The sequence below is a fragment of the Triticum aestivum genome, chromosome 1B (genome assembly GCF_018294505.1).
Source record: "Triticum aestivum cultivar Chinese Spring chromosome 1B, IWGSC CS RefSeq v2.1, whole genome shotgun sequence".
Lineage (NCBI taxonomy): Eukaryota > Viridiplantae > Streptophyta > Magnoliopsida > Poales > Poaceae > Triticum > Triticum aestivum.
Window position 1 is genome coordinate 668,195,206 of NC_057795.1, and position 20,937 is coordinate 668,216,142.

The 20,937-nt window shown below is 45.9% G+C and overlaps 2 protein-coding genes and 1 pseudogene across 2 annotated transcripts; 2 read left to right on the top strand and 1 right to left on the bottom strand.

Annotated features, from left to right (window-relative positions):
* Window positions 1-2,478: 2,478 nt before the first annotated feature.
* Window positions 2,479-4,270, top strand: LOC123099419 (iron-sulfur cluster assembly protein 1). The gene is made up of 3 exons (XM_044521582.1): window positions 2,479-2,917; window positions 3,709-3,763; window positions 3,874-4,270. Exons 1-3 carry the CDS (start codon window positions 2,599-2,601, stop codon window positions 4,001-4,003), a joined length of 504 nt encoding a protein of 167 aa, XP_044377517.1. The 5' UTR covers window positions 2,479-2,598; the 3' UTR covers window positions 4,004-4,270.
* Window positions 4,271-14,225: 9,955 nt separating this feature from the next.
* LOC123146908 (50S ribosomal protein L12, chloroplastic) lies at window positions 14,226-15,028 on the top strand. Its single transcript, XM_044566173.1, has one exon. It carries the CDS (start codon window positions 14,319-14,321, stop codon window positions 14,859-14,861), a length of 543 nt encoding a protein of 180 aa, XP_044422108.1. The 5' UTR covers window positions 14,226-14,318; the 3' UTR covers window positions 14,862-15,028.
* A 1,327-nt stretch (window positions 15,029-16,355) lies between these two features.
* Window positions 16,356-17,417, bottom strand: LOC123099429 (MYB-like transcription factor EOBII; annotated as a pseudogene).
* Between the last annotated feature and the right edge of the window lie 3,520 nt (window positions 17,418-20,937).

Sequence of the window (20,937 nt, forward strand, 5' to 3'; positions counted from 1 at the left end):
TTCTTTACAACACCAGCACATGTGTCTCCTAGTAAATCATTGTTTTCACAAACACATGTGTTCCATAAATCTGATACAATTTTGTAATTTCTTTGAAGAAAACTAAGAGCAATTCCACATCTGAGAAGTCTTTCTGGGCTAATCATGTTTGACGTATGCGGCCTGCAGGCGAGGCTAGTTGGGCCAGCCCTCTGCGCGGTTAGCTATGCTGCTTCGGTTGTTTCAGTTCTTTTATCGTTCAAAAGAAAGTTCTTTTATCATTTTTATTGTTGTTTACTATGCGGTTTCAGTTGTTTCAGTTCTTTTATCATTCCAAAAAAAAGTTCTTTTATCATTTTAATTGTTGTTTACTATGCGGTTTCAGTTGTTTCAGTTCTTTTATTGTTCCAAAAAAAGTTCTTTTATTGTTCCAAAAAAAGTTCTTTTATCATTTTTATTGTTGTTTACTATGCTGCAACCTGAAAGTTTCCCCTTTTCTGTCTTGATTCGTTTATTCAAAACGTTTTTTCTCTTGAAGCATGCATTCAAATATCAAACCGTTTTTACCATTGAATTTCTTTCATCGAGATCTTCAAAACCAGATGTGCCAGTGCTTTTGAGCACGAACAATTTTGTGGGGAAGCACAGATGTGCTTCGCAAAAACAAAACCCCTCGATTTTTTTCCTCCAAAGCCTAGAAAAAGCCAGGAAAAAAAACACTCATCTTTTTTTTTGGAGGGGTTGGAGGGGTAAACCACACTTTATTCAATGTTTGGAGTATGGTTTACAGGAATTACAAATGGGTCGTGGGGAGATCCCATCCACAAGTACCGACCCACATCTAAAGATGAAGACAACTTAGCTAAATTGCGATTTTTATTTTTGAAGGATGTAGTAAAAAAACACTCATCTAAAAGGCAAATCCTAAATGGCGCCGCCTTAAGCGCCCGTTTTAGGCATAGATGCAATCGGGCGCACACCCTCCCGCCGCACTGGGCCGGCCCACTTCTCTTTTCTGTTTTTGAAAACGCAAAAAACTTTCTAGCGAGAACCATGTTTCGAACCAGGGATCTCACGACTACACCAGTTTGTGTTAACTGACAGGCTTTTAACCTTTTTCTATTTCCTGTTTTCGTGGAAAGAGTTTTTTTTTTCTGTTTTTCTTTTGTTTTTCTTTCTTTCTTCTTTTCTGCTAAGCGGGGGATTTTTTTTAATTTTGTAACTTTATTTCATATCAATGAACTTTCTTTCAAAATTGATGAACTATTGTCAAATTTGATGAACTTTGAAAAATGTACAGTGTGTATAAAAAATGTTCATCATGTATAGAAATTTTGTTCAGCATGCATTCAAAAGGAGTCCATCGTATTTAAAAAAAATGTTCTACGTGTATTTGAATAATGTTCACCATACATAGAATTTTCGGACACATACTGAACATTTTGTGAAAATACGTTGAACATTTTGCTAATACACATTGAACATTTTGTAATATATACTGAACAAAATTAAGAAACATAGTGAACAATTGTATACTCATTGAATAACCAAAACCAAAATAGAAAAAATCAAAAAATAAATATATATCCTGAACATTTTTTATATCCATTGAACATTTTAAATAATACACGATGAACATTTTTGAAACAATATGAATATATGTGTCGAACAATTTTTGAATACGCATTCAACATTTAGTAAAAACGTTGAAAAGTTTCATAATATACGATGAACATTTTTATGATACACGATGAACATTTTTATATGCAAAGGTGAACAATTTTCATAATACACAATGAACATTTTTCTTAATACAATGAAATTTTATGTAATACACGGTGATCTTTTATAAAATTTGGTGAAAGTTTTTTAATACATGAACTTTTTTCTAATTCGCGATTTTTTTAAACTTATTTGAGATTTTTTTTCTTTTCAACGTCTTTCTAAATTGATTGTACCAGAAATAGTGCGGTTAGTGTTGTTGTTAAATTTCTCGCGCTGTAATGAATCACTAGCTTGTAGTAGATGTACTGGTTAGGCACGCTGCGTCGTAACTAAACGGCACGAGATCGAATCCTGTTGGAGCAGCTTTTTTTGGGAGTTTTTTCTCTGCGTGTTCCTGGGCCGGCCCACCAGATAGCGCCAGTGGGCGCCAGTTGCCTGTACCGGCGCTTAATGCGCCGTAGAGGAGCTCCCCATCTAAAACCCGAAAACATGTACAGAAAAATTTGCATGGCCGCGTAGGAGAAGCCCATAAAATGACATGCGGAAGAGAAGCCCATAGAAAGGAAGCGTCGGTGTATGGCCCCCCTGAAGCGAGAGGGCCGTCAAACGGTGGCCCAAGCACTGCGTGGCAGAACGAACCGCCATTCTTGTTCCCTCAAAAAAAAAAAAAACCGCCATTCTTGTTACACCGCACAGCCCGCGCTGCACACCGCAGCGCGCCGCCACGCGTCACCCCGGCCGAGCCGTATATGAACCCGCCGGGCCAAGCGAACTCCGTTCTCTCCTCTCCTCGGCTCATCCCCTGCTTCCGTGACACGACGACAAGCGAAACAGAGCACTCCACTACCCAAGAGAGAACCCAGACACGCCTCCGGCCACCAGCTGATCGCGACGATGCTGCGCGCGGCGGGGAAGAGGCTGATCGGCGCTGCGGGGATCCGCCCAGCGGCCGCCGGAGACTCCCCCGGCGCGGCGATGGCTGTGGCGGCGAGGAGGGGGTACCACGAGCGGGTGGTGGACCACTACACCAACCCACGCAACGTGGGGGCGTTCGACAAGGACGACGCCGACGTCGGCACGGGGCTCGTCGGCGCGCCCGCCTGCGGGGACGTCATGAAGATGCAGATCCGCGTGGACCAGGCCTCCGGCAGGATCGTCGACGCCTGCTTCAAGACCTTCGGCTGCGGCTCCGCCATCGCATCCTCCTCCGTCGGTCAGCAAAACGCTCCTCCGCCCCCTCGATTTCTTTCCTCCGCTAGCCCTCTTCATTTGCCTGTCTCGTGAGCTTGCGTTCATGTGGAGGCCTGAATTTAATTAACACTGCTGCACGGAATCACTGCTCACCAGATAACAAGAGCTTCATCTGCATCCATTTCCATGCGTTTATTTTTACCTTCTTATATTGATACAATGATATATATGTAAGCCCAGCTAATGGGGTTGTGATTCATCCTTAAAATTATCCCTGAAATTTAATCGTTTTTGTTCCAAAACATAGTACGTACAACATATTAGTTAGTCACGGGGATAGTACTTCTCATCCAACTGTTGATATCTGGGTACTGTTGCACGAATTCAGAAATTAACAATTTAAGCTGGACTGCATGAATAACTGTTGTTCACAGGCCCGCCCTTTCATGCTAGTGAATACTGATCGAATGCATTAACCACTTTAATTTACCAGCCAAATTCTTCGCATATAACATAGGAGCAACTATGTAGTGAGCAGAAGTTCTGCTGCCGTATATATGACCTTGTCTATTGTTTTCATCCTAGCTAGTAATTCGGAGGAAGCATTCGGTGTATTTAGTCCTTGGATACTATTATAAGATATTTTTGCAGTTCAAATTGAACTGCAAAAACGACTTCTATTAAGGTATGGAGGTAGTAGTATGCATTATCCCTCGTAGACTTGCTTGATAGAACCATTGTTACATATGTGCCGAAGCTCGGTAAGCTTGTCCTGAATTCTGATGTCTGATCAATCTTAATTTGCATTTGCAGCCACTGAGTGGGTGAAGGGAAAGCAGATGGAGGAAGTGGTAGCGATCAAGAACACGTAAGCGATCTGTTTAATTAATTGTTCAGTACTGCAATTCTATTGGCAGTCTAGCAGTTTGAATCCTCTGAAGCTTTGCTGACTGGCCTTGTTTTTCGGTCATTTTCCAGAGAGATCGCCAAGCATCTGTCGCTGCCGCCGGTGAAGCTCCACTGCAGCATGCTCGCCGAGGACGCCATCAAGGCCGCAGTCAAGGACTACGAGGCCAAGAAGACGAAGCCGGCCAAGGCAGACGAGTAGTCAGGCGGCGGTGCAGAAAAGTCCGAGCTGAAGCTACCTTGTCAGACGCATGGGAAGTAGTAACACATCATGTACATATACTGCATAATAAAGAGACGGAGAAAGAGAGGTTGTGCTGATGGTGTTGTAGTATTTAACAAAACCGGTGTGAACAATAAGCATTGTGTTCTGTGTAGTGTACTGTATGTTGTAATCAATCTCCCGTGTGTTCGCTCCAAGCTACCGGCTTTGGCCGTGCATGGCACAAGTAAAAATGCAGAAAATTCAGAGGAAGCGAGACTCTGGCAGAACTTCCAATCTTTCAAGTTAAAATCAGCTAATGACTGTCCATTTACGCCATTTTAGTCAAGAACGGCTAATATGCGCTTAGGCTGGTCATGGTGGGAGTAACTTAGACTAGTCTATATTACTACCTCTATAGTGCATAGTATCATAGATGGTCTCATTTATTGTCATGCATGACACATAATAGCATCACATTTATTATGTTACGGTATCTACATATGTTACTATAACCATCTCTTTTTTTAATTGACTGCCACATAAGCATGTTTGTGAGTCCCAAGTACATGATACTACTTATATTACCCCCACTATGGCTAGCCTTAATCAACATACTCCCTCCGTCCCAACATAAGTGTCTCGAGCTACTACAAAACTAGTACATAGTTGAGACACTTTCTTTGAGATGGAGGGTGCTAAAGCTAATACAAAATTGAGACACTTATTTTGGAATGAAGGGATATAATATAAACATCATACTCCTACTCAACATTGAAGAGCGCTACTGGCATTTTACAACGCCTCGGTTCCTGGAGCTGTCCAACATCATAATAAACAAACAGTCTGCTTCTTGGTTTAGGGAACCCACAATCATAACTGATTCGGTTGTAAGAAATCCTCAACTTCATTGATTCTCAGAAATCTATAGCCCAAACAGGCAGCAACCAAGACTGACATTGCTTAAGGCTGGTCATAGTGGGGAGTAACACAGACTAGTAACATGCATATGTTACTAGTCTATGTTACTATCTTCATAATGGGTAGTAACATATAGATGATAACATGTAAGCCTTTATTAATTGAACTATAGACTCATTTTATCTCGGGGTGTGTTATGTTATAGTAACATAATATGTTACCACAAGCATCTCTCTTCTTATTAACTCCATGACAAATAAGCAAAATTATCTTGAAATGTGTTATGTTACTACCTAAGTTACTCCCACTATGACTAGCCTAAGAATTAATGATTGATATGAGAGCCACAACACTTTCTTCAAAAAATCCTAATAAAAAAGAAGTGCCCACCGATAAAGACCATGCAGGAATTTGATATTTATTAATGAAGTAAGAGTTTGGAGAAAACTTTTATCAGCATTCATTCTGTTCACATATCTATTATGTTTGGACAATGTATGTCTTCGATATATGTTTTTCATTGAGATGTTCGCGCAATAGGAGCACCCGTATTTCTGATGGCATGCATGAAAAGAGTTATAGGTTAGACTGATCCAGTATAGTCAGGCCCATGTTTCGCAGAAGAGAACTCACAGTGGGGTAATAAAAAGCCCATGTTTCGGCATGCATATACAAGCAGTCTGCTCTGCTTGAACTTTCGTGTGACACAGCTAGAAGGGTGACGACCCAGAGGGAGCTCCTATTCGGCGTGTTCTTCCTCAAAAAAAAAAAAAATCGGCGTGTTCGGCGCCGTGGAAGCAAACCGGCGCCTACTGGCAACGCAAGTGGGCCGGCCCACGGACGAAAGAACGCAGTAGATGACTCGCGATAAAAACCGCAAAAATATGCTAGTACGAGGACTCTAACCCGCGCTGTAAAATGCAAGATTATCCAGCTAGCCACTACATCACCGGGAGTCTAGTGATTTATACAGAAACGTGAATCTTTAAGAACCATAAAAGCCGCGCTATTATTACACATTTTTGAACAATTCGTTTTTTGGAACAATCAATTTATTAATGGAAAAAAAATTCATCAAACTATGAAAAAAGTTTCATCAACTAGAAAAAAAAGTTCATCAAATTTGAAAAAAGTTCACCGATTTTGAAAAAGTTCATCGAGTTTGAAAAAAGAGTTCATCAAATTTGTAAAAGCAGTTAATCGAATTTGAAAAAAAATTCATTGATCTTGAAAAAAGTTCATCAAATTTGAAGAAAGTTCATTGTATTTGAAAAAAAAGTCATCGAATTTGTTAAAAAAAAGTTCATCTATTTTTTTAAAAGACAATCTAATTTAAAACTTCATCAATTTAGAAAAAAGGTTCAGGAAATTTGAGAAAAATCACGCATTAAACAAAACAAAAAAGAATGAACCGAAAAGGATAAAAGAACAAAATGAACTTATAAGCTAAATAAATGAGAGACAGGAAGAGTATTGCAAAAGCACGGTGGTTAGTGTGTTACCCCCGCAGCGAAGTCTTCGCGGGTTCAATCCCCAATGCCCACACATTTTTTACATCTCTGAAAACAGTAAAGCAACAAATGGGCCGAGCCCACTAAACGTGGCTGCAGGCACCCGTTTGCAGAATGCACATTAACGGGCGCCTACAGCGCCAAATAGGAAATGCCGACGACCCATGGTGTTAGTAAAAGTATTACATACTTAGAATTGTATTGTATAACTTAGCCCATGTATTGTGTTTTACTAATAAAACACCCGTATAGTATTAGGTTCAATTTTATTTTATATGGCAGTTCCATGTTCTTATTAATCCGGGGTTTTCATAATATTTAAAATAAAAATAGATGCACAAAGTAGTACGCTTATATCTGAGTGTATGATTTTGCAACCATACATATGCAAGCCAAAATATATCTATATAGTATAATCTCTAGGTTCAATGTTTGACTTTGCCCTAGTGCCTCTCATGGGAGAAGTCAGATCCTGGCAAAACATTACTACAATGTCTAGTTGACATGTCATATATGGAGTAAGGTGAGTAGAAATTTCGCAAAAAAAAAGTAAGGTGAGTACAAGAGTAACTGAACTGTGATCAAAAGGAGTCCAAATAAGGCTAAAATTACGACTTGAAAATAAGCAATCCCTCCCTTGTACAGGTATACATTTACTAAATTTATTCTCCATCTTCCAACATTTTAGTATGTGTGGTCTCATGTTGTCACATTATTGGACAGAATATACAACTTTTGCATACCGATGAACATGAATCGACCAAAGAGAAGAGCGTGCATAATTACTCTCACCACCGTTTGACTGTAGCCCTTTACTAAGTATATGGCTTGCAAAACTGGATGCACTTAATGCAACGATGCTATATCAAGAACAAATGAAAATTCAATACCTTTTTTATGGGGGTGAAAATTCAATACGATGGTGGTTGTTGATTCATAAGAATAAACAAGCAATGACAAAGATTTGAGAACAACCTCTTATTGCAATTATGCATACTTTGAGAGTTTTCTAGTATATTGATAGCCATCCATTTGATTTACTTACGCTTAACTAAAATCATGCAATCTAGAATCATGTATTAGCTTTCGAGCTCTCTCTCATGATATTTAATGATATAGATAGGAACATATACACATATTTAAATTTCATCTTGGTGATACAAATTAATATGTAATGACTTGAAGTTGTGTTGCTTATATTTTTTCCTTCATGCAGGAAAAATCAATTTAAGTAGAATGTTTCAAGAAGAATTATCTGCAATAAATAAATAAGTCACTTTGGCATTTAATATTTTCTAAAAGTTTAGTGTAGGTGTATTTCCCAAGAATTTTGTTAAAATTGTATATAAAATATATTATATCATATTATTTAGCTGCATTATGTGGCTAATTTTGGTGATATAACATAAAATTATAATTACTAATATTGTATGTGAAAAAAATTTAGTTATACATCAGTAAAAATATTTAATATAAATAAGTAAAGAATTTTAGTTATGATAATTTATAGAGACAATTCACACACATTTTGGGGTTGATTGCAACATCTTTCTTCTTAAAAAAGTCGAACGTGATTTCTAATAGAAGGGGAGCCGGGGAGCGCTGCACGACAGCTACTCAGCTTTTGGTGAGTAGGAAGCGCTGGGAGAAGCGGGGAATGTCGTCCATGGTGTTGGAAGGGCGACATCGTGTTAGGTTCTTTGTAGATAGGGTTTTTTAATTGTTAAATTTTAATATATGATGAAAAAAATTTAAATTGACATTGAATAAGTTTGTTATATAAGTTTATATTTTTTTACACTATGAAAATTTTATAATACACGGTGAATTTTTCTTAATATACGATGAAGTTTGTTGTAATATGCGATGGAGTTTCCATATAATACATAAAAGAATGAGGAAAAAAATAAAAAATAAAACAAAAATAAAAAGTAAAACCGGAAACAAAACAGAGAAAAAAGAACCGTAAGTAAAAATCCCTAGAAGAAAAAGATATCCCCGCAGAAAACAGCCAAGGAAGCAACAATGATCAAACATCACTCGAGTCCCGTAAGTGGCCGGCTCAACCGGCTCCACAGTGAAGTGATGACTATTTCACACCCGCGGGCGGCAAATAGGATTGGCCACGCCGCACACCCCGCGTTGCACACCGCAGCACGACGCTACACATCACCCCGAGCGAGCTGTATATAAACCCGCTGGGCCAAGCGAACTCTATTTCTTTCCTCTCCTATGATCAACCTCTGCCTCCGTGTAACTGTTGGGGATCGTATCAGAAATTTAAATTTTTTTACACATCACCAAGATCAATCTATGGAGTAATCTAGCAACGAGGGAAAGGGGAGTGCATCTACATATCCTTGTAGATCGCTAAGCAGAAGCGTTACAAGAACGTGGATGAAGGAGTCGTACTCGTAGCGATTCAGATCGCGGTTGATTGCGATCTAAGCGCCGAACAACGGCGCCTCCGCGTTCAACACACGTGCAGCCCGACGACGTCTCCCGTGCCTTGATTCAGCAAGGCGAGAGGGAGAGGTTGGGGAAGACTCCGTCCAGCAGCAGCACGACGGCGTGGTGGTGGTGGAGGAGCATGGCACTCCAGCAGGGCTTCGCCAAGCACCGCAAGAGACGAGAAGGGAGAGGGGTAGGGCTGCGCCAAGAGGGAGATGTTCTCATGTGTATGGCAGCCCCAAACCCCCAGTATATATAGGGGGAAGGGAGGGGCTGCGCCCCCATCTAGGTTTCCACCCCTAGGGGTGGCGGCCAGCCCTAGATCCCATCTAGGGGGCGGCCAAGGGGGAGAGGGGGGGCACCACTAGGTGGGCCTTATGCCCACTGAGCCTAGGGTTTTCCTCTTTTCCCTTCTCTCTTCGCCTTGGGCCCTGGTGGGGGGGGGGGCGCACCAGCCCACCTGGGGCTAGTCCCCTCCCACACTTGACCTACGCAGCCCACTGGGGCCGGTGGCCCCACCTGGTGGACCCCCGGGACCCTCCCGGTGGTCCCGGTACGTTACCGATAGCACCCGAAACGTTTTCGGCGACCAAAATAGGACTTCCCATATATAAATCTTTACCTCCGGACCATTCCGGAACTCCTCGTGATGTCCTGGATCTCATCTGGGACTCCGAACAATATTCGGTAACCACATATATCGATTTCCTATAACCCTGGCGTCATCGAACCTTAAGTGTGTAGACCCTACGGGTTCGGGAACCATGCAGACATGATCGAGACAACTCTCCGGCCAATAACCAACAGCGGGATCTGGATACCCATGTTGGCTCCCACATGTTTCACGATGATCTCATCGGATGAACCACGATGTCAAGGATTCAATCAATCCCGTATACAATTCCCTTTGTCTACTGGTATGATACTTACCCGAGATTCGATCGTCGGTATCCCGATACCTTGTTCAATCTCGTTACCGGCAAGTCTCTTTACTCGTTCCGTAACACATCATCCCGCGATCAACTCCTTGATCACATTGTGCACATTATGATGATGTCCTACCGAGTGGGCCCAGAGATACCTCTCCGTCACACGGAGTGACAAATCCCAGTCTCGATTCGTGCCAACCCAATAGACACTTTCGGAGATACCCGTAGTGCACCTTTATAGCCACCTAGTTATGTTGTGACATTTGGTACACCCAAAGCATTCCTACGGTATCCAGGAGTTGCACAATCTCATGGTCCAAGGAAAAAATACTTGACATTTAGAAAAGCTTTAGCATACAAACTACACGATCTTGTGCTAGGCTTAGGATTGGGTCTTGTCCATCACATCAACGACATCCAATGATGTGATCCCGTTATCAACGACATCCAATGTTCATGGTCAGGAAACCGTAACCATCTATTGATCAACGAGCCAGTCAATTAGAGGCTTACTAGGGACATGGTGTTGTCTATGTATCCACACATGTATCTGAGTTTCCTATCAATACAATTCTAGCATGGATAATAAATAATTATCATAAACAAGGAAATATAATAATAACCATTTTATTATTGCCTCTAGGGCATATTTCCACCAGTAACACGGGGAGAAACGAGACAGAGTATATCTTTCCTCTTTCCCTAATTTTTAATAATAAAGCATTGATTGCTTCTTTCTCCCTAATCTTCGTACGTAATTACTTTCGTCCGTCCATCTCATCCGTCAATCCAAACCAACCTAACGTCAAAATCACTAGCTGAGGAGCGCTTCCCGCAACAATTAGTCTGGGAGCGCTTCGCGCGCGACAAGTGTCGCGCGCGGGGCACTCGTGAGACTTTTCCGGGGCGCTCCGCGCGTGACACTTGTCGCGCTGGGGTGCACTTCTGTGATTTCCGGTTTTCAGTTTTCCCTTCTGTTTTTTTCCTTTTTTTTTCATTTTAGTCCTTGTATTTTTAGTGTTTTGTAATACACTTTTGATCTGTTTTGAGATTTGTTTCTCCCTAGTGTGGTTGAACCGTCGTCGTTGACTGTTCTTTCGTTGCCGTCGTCGCCGCCCGTCGCGCCCACCTCTGTTCGTCTCATGATTACGGCGGTCCCCGTCGCGCCCGCCTTGCTTGTCGCCTGCTTACGGCGGCCGTTCTTTACCGTGGACGGCGCTTCCCTGTTTGCACCATCGTCGTTTCCTACCGATTGCATTGTGGGTTCCCTGTTTCCTTTTTGTTTTCGTTTTTTGTACCCATTATATTTCCAGGATATGGATATTTATGGGGTAGTTACGGGTGGGAGCTTTCAATACTATCAGACTTTCAACTCATTTTGTGCAATTAGTTCTTGATAATCATTGTGTTCTTTGCAGGTATGGCTTGTCCTTTTTGTCGTATGCCGGGTGGCCCATGTTCTTCTGTTGATTCTTCTGTAGATGGGTTCAGTGTGGTTCTGGATCGGCGTTATTCGAGTCGTGTTGTAAGAATAACATTTTTTAATTTTTGGCACACATGCTTATTTCTTTTGGTGTTGCTCATGTTGTTTTGATTTTGATTATTATCATTTTTTTGATTCGTTGTGTAGTATGTTCCGTGCAATGTTAGAGCTCATCTTGCTCGTTACATCGAGGAGTGTAGGCCTTTAGCCATAAGGAGGGGTGACAAAGATACTGATCTTGCTCTTCACTGCAGTGAGGGTTATTTGTATGGTGTTTTGTTTAGTAGGATCGGGTGAGCAACAAATTCCATGGTTCTTCCTGAGAACGATTGGCCAGTGATTATGGTGTTTGTCCCGTGATATAATGACCATTAGGATTGAGCATTATGGAACGTGGATTGGCGTTGATGTTTACCGGGGTGGAGATATATTGTCTCCTTTACCTTCTGTTGGTAAGGTTTATTTTTATTGAAGTATTTAGCTTGTTTCGTTTCACAAGATTTGCTTTCGCTTGAGCCTGTGAAATTTTATTTTGTCGCTCTTGATGGTCTGAGCGACTCTGAGAAGGATCTTGTTGGCACTTGTTTTTACAGTCGCGGTGTCGATCTCAATTATCAGTAAATGTATTTCATGCCGCGACAACTGTTTGATGACAACTACATACTCTCTTGTACTTTTGTTCACATGATTAATTCCATGAATGTTAATGGTCATCATATGGTCAGATTTATTTTCCATTGCTTTTCTTAATTCTATTTATCTTTTATTATTTCATCTTTTTATAGTTTTAAAATTTTGTTTTACTGGGCATATGTGTGTGCAACTAGTCTTCCTGCCAACTAAATATCAATGTGTATGCAATTAGACTATATTAAAGCCAACTAAACATCAATGTATATACAACTAGAGTACATTACAAGCCAACTAAGTATATGTATGTGCAACTAGTCTAGTCGGTGGTTCTATGTGGTACTAAGACTAGCCATAGTCATAGTAATATACACTAGTAACATACACATATCCCTAGACTATGTTACTACCTTCATAGCGGGTAGTAACATAGGTATGGTGTCATGCAAAGCTTTATTTATTAGGTTATAAACTCATAGTGCATTGAGACATGTGATGTTACGGTAACTAGCTAAGTTACTCAAACTACCTCTCTTCTTATTAACTCATTGACACATAAGCATATTTGCTTAGTTGGACTTGATGTTACTGCTGAAGTTACTCGCATTGTGGCTAGTCTAAAGTTGCACGATGTAGTACCAAAGTTGCACAATACAGTACTAAAGTTAGCACAATATAACATCAAAGTTGACATCAATTATTTTTGTCGAAGTATACTCATATGGGATCTAGTTTCAAAGATCTCGTCACGAAGATCCTAAAGGTGAAAACAGATCTGAATTCCGACACGCGGTTTGAAATATATGACTTTTTAAAAATTAAAGGCCCAGAATAAATACATGTGAATCTGTTTTGCTGTCAATCAGTATGATAAGCCTGACTACATTTAATGGTCAATTACATGCACTAACAGACAAATCATACGCATGCATGTGTGTGACACAACACGGCCGTTTGTTTTCTCGAAAAGGTGCGCATGCACTTTGAAGATTTTAGGCAACATACCTTGAGAATCTCGACGCGAGTACATGAAAAGGGTATGGGTGGGTGGAGCACCTAGGAGCTCCTAAGGTTAGGAAGATGGTAATCTTCTTTTTTTTGCGGAAGAGGAAGATAGTAATCTTCTTGTGTGCATTTTCTTTATTCTTTCAGCAGTTCTGCTACCTCAATGCAAAGAATTTAAAATTTATTCATACATTTTTGGGATTTAAATCTGTAATCTTGATACATCCGTTTGAGAGAAGTACTTTTTTGACGGAGGGAGTACTTCACATCTATACATAATCACAATCACAACAAATTTCATATTTACAGTCGTGGCTATGGAGACACGTTCTATTCACACGGGAGTTCACATGAACAAGACTACGTACGTACACACGCGTCGCAACCAAATCATGACATGCCATGCCACGCCGCGCTCTCTGGCGCCGTCAAGCCACCTGCCGCATCTCCACGGACGCCGCGGCCGGCACCACCGCGGTCACCGTGGCCGGCGCGGCGGCCTCCATCTTGGCGACGCCGTGGCCGTGGCCGTACCCGCCGCCCTCGAGGTCGTCGTCGTAGTAGGCGACGCGGTCCCTGCGCGGGCGCGGACGCAGGTGCCTCTTTGTGCACACCTGGCCGACGAGGCAGGAGATGACGATGAGCGCCGCGATGACGCCCAGCACCACGAACACCGCCGTGTACGACCCGCCCCCGCCGCCGGCGCCGGCCGACGCCGCGTCCTGCAGCGGCCGCGCGTGGATGATGATGCCCGTCCCCTCGCCAGCCGACGCCATCGCTCGCTGCTGATACTCGCTTGCTTCGCGGTGGAATGAAGGCGACGACGATCGATGTGCGGCGCACGTACTTGTAATTTCTCGCGGCTTGGGTTGATATATATGCTTGGAGTGAGGTTGAGGGCTGGTTTTGGTCTGGTGTGCAAGGGGAGGATTGGAGCTTGCGAACTCTGCAATTTATGCTGTGTTGTTGTTCCTTGCCGGCGTCCATGGCAAAGCTAAGGATCCATCCAATCCAATCCAATCCAACGTTGGTTGCCACTCACCGTATTCCTTCCAAAGTGTCCGATCAATTGCAGTCTCGCAAGTTTACCTTGCAAGATTCTTTTTTGGGATGCTCTTAGCTGGGGTGCTGGATTGATGGATGGGTGTCATCTTCCTCCTTTTGCATGGATCGATTCTGTCTGCATGAATGGCCGATCACCGTCCATCGCCGATCCGACGGTCAGAAACGTGCAGCTGTCGTGGCTAACGCACGTCACATTCGTTTCCTACGTGACACATCTTCTTATCTTATCTTCGCGCGCCTCTTTTCTTCCCCTCTGCCGTTGCCACCTCCGAGCCAGGGAGAGCAGAGCAGAGCATAGCATCCGAGAAGCACTCATCGCCATGGCCATGGCTTCCACCGCCCTCTCATCGGCCTTCACCCTCCTCCACGCCAAGCCCGCCGCCACCTCCCTGCCCCGGCCACACCCATTCTTCGTCCCCATGCACGGTCGCCGCCCCTCCGTCGCCGTCGCCTGCACCTCAACCGCGGCGGCCTCCCCGAAGGTGCTGGAGCTGGGGGACGCCATCGCGGGGCTGACCCTGGAGGAGGCGCGCGGGCTGGTGGACCACCTGCAGGAGCGCCTGGGCGTGTCGGCGGCCGCGTTCGCGCCCGCCGCCGCCGTGGCCGCGCCGGCCGGACCGGCGGCCGAGGCCGAGGCGCCCGCGGAGCAGACGGAGTTCGACGTGGTGATCGAGGAGGTGCCGAGCAGCGCCCGCATCGCCACCATCAAGGTGGTGCGCGCGCTGACCAACCTGGCGCTCAAGGACGCCAAGGACCTCATCGAGGGCCTCCCCAAGAAGCTCAAGGAGGCCGTCGGCAAGGACGAGGCCGAGGACGCCAAGAAGCAGCTCGAGGCCGTCGGCGCCAAGGTCACCGTCGCCTGAGCCTGACCTTGACGACGTTGCTGCTGCCTACGTTGCTACTAGGAATTCCGTAATTTTACCAAAATTTTCCTTGTCGAAAAGACATTTTCTCTTGTGTAATTGTATCCGGCCAGTTGCAAGATCTTGCGTCCTTTATATACCCTGTTTCTTGCTCTGTTTTTTTTATCTCCACTACGATGCCTACCTGAATTCTGAATTCTGATGTTTCGTTTCAGAATTTTGATTAGATATGGTATGTGAATGCATTACGATATGTACTGGCTGTTTTAGACATGGCCTGGTCGATGTAAAATGCAAGCCACTTGAGTTCGATATACTAGGTGACTGACCACCTGCGATGTTGCAGAACAATTCGTTGCGCTCAACCTGTAACCATAGTTTGAAAAACCAAGCCGGCAACTGAACTGGAGAGGCTGTCAGTTCAGGTTTTTACTAGTCACATTTGCAACAATAGATCCAAATATTTAAGGTGAATTTTCAAAAAAAATAATTATCTCACATCAAATGAATACAGATAATACTGGATGTACACCAGTAATAAATCTAAAAGTGTTACTAGCCCAGTTGGTTACTATGCCTTTAACATGCCTTGCCTCAAGATTAGGTGTTTGATTCCTTATTGATGCAACCTTTTTTTTCCCGCTCTTTTACTAAAAGACCGATACATCTTAAAAACCAGTCAAGGCATGGGTTCCTGGTTTATTTGGTCGGCCTGTCGGTCTGATCTGGTTTTCAATGACAGTTACTTATTTCAAATATGAATAAAAATGTTTTTTCTAAATGAAAAATAATTATAAAATTCAAATTTGAAATTTTCATTTCAATGCTATGAAAATAGTAAATTTTAAACAACTTTGTGAATTATTTCTTTCTTTTAAAAAAGATATAGAACATATTCATAAATAATCGCGCTTATTTTAGTCATATTTCATAAACATCTCGCAAAGACTTCACAATTTTTTAATAATTTCAATTATATTTAAATTAAATTAAGTTATTCTAGTGCGTTAAAATGTTTTTAAATTTTTGAACAACTTGGAATCTGTTGATTTTCTTTTGTTTCCTTCAAATCTGTAACATTTGGAATTTTAAGAAGTGATTGAAGTATTATTTGACAAGACTAGGTTTTGGTAAGCGCATTTGAAAATTATTAAATCGGTACTAAAATTAAGTGAAATGTATTTCAAACTGAATTAAAATATGCATTTCAATAAAATATTCAGACCGAATACAGAGCAATGCATGGAAAAATACATTGATGTATAAGGAGTTTGAATCTCAACGCAGCGTTGAAGGCTCTAATGTGCTTGCAAGAATTGAATTTTCGACTCATCAACACTTAATCTACAGTAGGTCTGAATTCATCCCAAAGACAGACATCATCTTTTAGATTTGCCAAGCAAAATTAATTTAGCGTTGGCTTGAGACGAACTCAAGTGAAATTTCAGTGAAACGACTAAGTGAAATTTCAGTACAAAATAAATTAGTCGCCGTACAAATTCAGTTGAAATTTTAGTGAAGCTGGCACGCTTTGTTCTAGCAAACGAATCCAACTCACTCACACACCGATATGGATATCTATCTATACACGGGACACACGGCACAACAGCATCCGTCGCAAACTCGCAATCAGTAGTCGCCGTGGAGCGACGGCACCGTTGGCCAGAACTCCTCGAGGCCCCAGAAGTTGTCGCCCGCCACCGCCGCCGCCTGCAAGAACTCCGGCGGCACGCCGCCGTCCATTCCACCGGCACACGCGGCACCACCTCCTCCTTGCACGGCGTAGCCAAGCTGGTGATCACCCCAGCCGCCTGGCTGCGTCGCCGCCGCGACGACGTCGTAGTGCGGCATGGCGCCCGGCCGGCCCACGGAGTTGCTGCTGCTGCTCTGGGACTCGGTCACCGCCGCCGAGCTCAGAAGCTGGCACCCGGCGCTGTCGCTGCGGTGGCGCCGGCGCTGCGCTTCTTCTGTATCTTGGTCCTCCAGAAGTTCTTGATCTCGTTGTCGGTCCGCCCGGGGAGGTGCCTGGCGATCTTGGACCACCGGTTGCCCCACCTGGCCTGCAGCTCCACGATGAGCAGGTGCTCCTCCGGCGTGATGTTGCCGCGCCGCACGTCGGGGCGCAGGTAGTTCAGCCACCGCAGCCGGCAGCTCTTCCCCGTCCGGTTCAGCCCTGCGTACATGACATAATTTGCTCTCACACATACGTACTACGTCTACGTGCACCGCCATGCACGGCTGGGCTATACTGATGATCGATATGGCACGTACCGGCGGCGCGGGCGAGGCTGTTCCACGCGCCCTCGCCGTTGGCGGCGACGTAGTCGGCGAGGACGAGGTCCTCCTCCATGGTCCAGGGCCCCTTCCTCACCGCCGGCTCCCCGCCGCCGCCGCCGCCCGCCGCGCACTGCATGGTCCTCCTCCTCCCCTCGATCCGGACCGGCGGCGTAACGCGGTCGCCAGCGTGAACACGGCGGCGTTTCGCATATATAGCCGGGGCAGGGGCGGGCGGCGACGTGAGGGGGGGCACTTTCGGCACGCCTAACTCGGAAAGGCGCCGGCGGGAGCTCCCGAAACGGCCATGGCGACGACGTGTCACGCGCTGATTAACGTGCGCCGCTTTCCTTCGCAACTGATAATGCCCGCTTCTTCTTCTCTTTGCCCTCTATGGTTTGGTCTCGGCGCGCACGTGCGTATTAACTCCCGCAGCCGCACATGCACGCGCGCTTGTTGCACGAGGAGAGGCGCCAGCTGTGGTGCACTTTGGTTTTCAATTAAGAGTTGATCGTTTTATTGCTGTTGATTGTTGGTTTTAAAATATCTAACCAGTCTTGCTGGCTGGTGGTGATCGTTTTATGAAGTACTCAAGTACAAGTACAGTATCAGACTAGTCACAATGGAGAGTAACATACACTAGTAACATACGCATATCCCTATACTACGTTACTACCTCAATAGTGGGTACACTGGCGGAGCTTAGGCAAGGCCAAATGGGCCATGGCCCGCCCAGCTCTGCAGCTTTTTCTCACAATATAGCTAGCCCATGGGTTGTAGAATGCCAGCTAGTAGTAATTCCTTGCAGCCTGGTCCATTCAGCCCGCCCAGCTTTTTTTGGCAAGCTCCGCCACTGAGTGGGTAGTAACATAAGTGTGATAACATGCAAAGCTTTATTTATTAGGTTATAGACTCATATTGCATTGGGACATGTGATGTTACAGTAACTAGCTAAGTTACTAGTACTACATCTCTCCTCATTAACTCATTGTCACATAAGCAAAATTGCTGAGTTGGACTTGATGTTACTATCGAAGTTACTCCCACTGTGGCTAGTCTCACTTCTCCTCTCAACCCTAGTAGCCGTCACGGTCCCCTCCTCTTCCTCGTTCGGCGCAAGACGAGTGAGGACCCGTCCATTTTGTTTTATTTTTCTTAGGTTTTTGTTTCTTCCACGATATTGGTGAGGTGGTGGCCGATGTCGTGTTGAAATAAGGTCTCTCCGGTCTCTCCCTACCTCGATGATGTCCGATCTGCCGCCGGCGAAGGGACTGTGAGAATTTGTGTCCCCTGGTCTGTTGGTACCCCTTAAAAAGATGTATTGACTCCTCAGTTCGTGTGCCTTTCAAGGTGTAGAAGGACAAGATGTGGGTTGTGCAATCGCGATGTATTGATCGGTGCACCAGACACGTATATATAAGTACAGAGGTGGGCCACAACCTCAACTATACAGAGGAAACAGGAGGTGGGTCCTACACACAAATATACACGTACACAATATACTCAACACCCCCCGCAGTCGAAGCGGCGCCAGTGACGCAAAGACTGGAACAAAACTCCTCAAAGGTGGTAGTCGGCAGTCCCTTCTTCATCACATCGGCGAACTGTTGTGCCGTCGGCACGGGGAGAACCCGAATGCGTCCAAGAGCCACCTGCTCACGTACAAAATGAATATCCAGCTCGATGTGTTTAGTCCGGCAATGATGAACGGGGTTGGCGGAGAGGTGCACCGCAGAGACGTTGTCGCAGTAGACAACCGTAGCCTGGGAGACGTTGTGATGAAGCTCCTGAAGTAACTGTCGAGGCCAGGTGCACTCGGCAACAGCGTTGGCCACAGCTCGGTACTCAGCCTCCGCGTTGGAGCGCGAAACCGTGGGTTGTCGCTTGGACGACCACGAGACAAGTGAAGGACCGAGGTAGACGCAGTAGCCAGAGGTGGACCGACGAGTGTCTGCGCAACCAGCCCAGTCCGCGTCGGAGTAGGCCATCATTTCCAGGGAAGCGGACACCGTGAGTGTGAGCCCGAGGGTCATCGTGCCGCGGATGTAACGGAGGATCCGCTTCAAGAGAGTCCAATGGGAGTCACGAGGGGCGTGCATGTGGAGACACACCTGCTGAATAGCATACTGAAGATCCGGTCTGGTGAGAGTCAAATACTGAAGAGTACCGACGATAGACCGGTAGAAAGGAGCATCGGACGCTGGCGGACCCTCAAGAGCAGAAACCTTGGCCTTCATGTCAATATGAGTAGCAACAGGGTGAAAGTTCGCATGCCAGCACGATCAAGAAGCTCGTGCACATACTTCTGCTGATGAAGAAAGAAGCCGTCCGGGCGCCGAACGACCTCAATGCCAAGGAAATAATGTAGAGCACCCAAGTCCTTGATGGCAAACTCGTCACGCAGCCGAAGAGTAATCTGCTGAAGAAGAGCTGCGGAGGAGGCCGTCAGGATGATGTCATCGACGTAAAGGAGCAAATATGCAGTCGTGTCACCATGGCGATAGACAAACAGTGAGGCGTCCGAGCGAGTGACGCTGAAACCTAGTGTCTGAAGAAACCCGACGATCCGCTGGTACCAGGCGCGGGGTGCTTGCTTGAGCCCGTAGAGAGATCAGGACAGCAGACACACATGACCAGGAAGTGATGCGTCGACGAAACCTGTGGGCTGCTCACAATACACCTGCTCCTCAAGATGGCTGTGGAGAAAGGCATTGGAGACATCCATCTGATGAACAGGCCAATCTCGAGACACCGCGAGCTGGAGGACGGTGCGGATCGTGCCCGGTTTTACAACCGGGGCAAACGTCTTAGTGAAGTCCACTCCAGCACGCTGGCGGAAACCACGAACCACCCAGAAAGCCTTGTAGCGCTCAAGAGTACCATCTGAGCGGGTCTTATGGTGAAAGACCCACTTGCCGGTGATGACGTTGGTGCGAGGAGGCCGGGGAACCAGTGTCCAGGTACGGTTCCGCTGAAGGGCGTCGAACTCTTCCTGCATCGCCGCAAGCCAGTGAGGATCACAGAGGGCTGCGCGAGCGGACGCAGGAAGAGGAGACGGCTCTGCAGTGGAGGCGGCGAGGACATACTCATCGCTCGAGTACCGGAGGCTCGGACGATGAACACCAGTACGAGCCCGTGTAACAGGGCCAGTCGGCGCCATCGGAGCCACCGGCGAGGCAGCCGGCGAGGAGTCCGGTGTCAGTGCCGGCGAGGTGGCCAACGTCGGAGCTAGCGAGGCGGCCGGCGTCGGGGCCGGCGAGGAGGGGGGCGTCGAAGCCGGCGAGGGGGCCGGCGTCAGCGGCGAGGCCGGCGAGGCGACCGGCGTCGAGGAAGCCGAAAAGGCGGCCGAGCCAGCAACGCCCGATCCCGCGGCGCCCGAGTCGGGGGCGGCGGGTGAGGGGGGGCGCCAGCCACGCTGTCAGGGTCGGCCGAGGAGGCCGACGATGCAGGCACCGGCGTGGGGGCGCGAGGACCGCCAAAGCCCAGAGGCGGTCCACGGGCCGAACGGGGCCGTCCACCTGACGGAGTCGCTGAAGGGCCGCCGGTGGCCGGCGGTGACGAGGCGACAAGGGGTACCTGCTGCTGAAACGGAAACACCATCTCATCAAAGTAAACGTGTCGGGAGGTGAAAACACGATGGGAGACGGGATCATAGCAGCGGTAGCCCTTAGTGTTTAGTTGGGTAGCCGAGAAAGATGCAGGCGACGGAGCGGGGTGCAAGCTTATGAGGCACAGTAGCGGTGATGCTAGGGTAGCAAAGGCAGCCGAAGATGTGAAGCTCATCATAAGAGGGTGGCACACC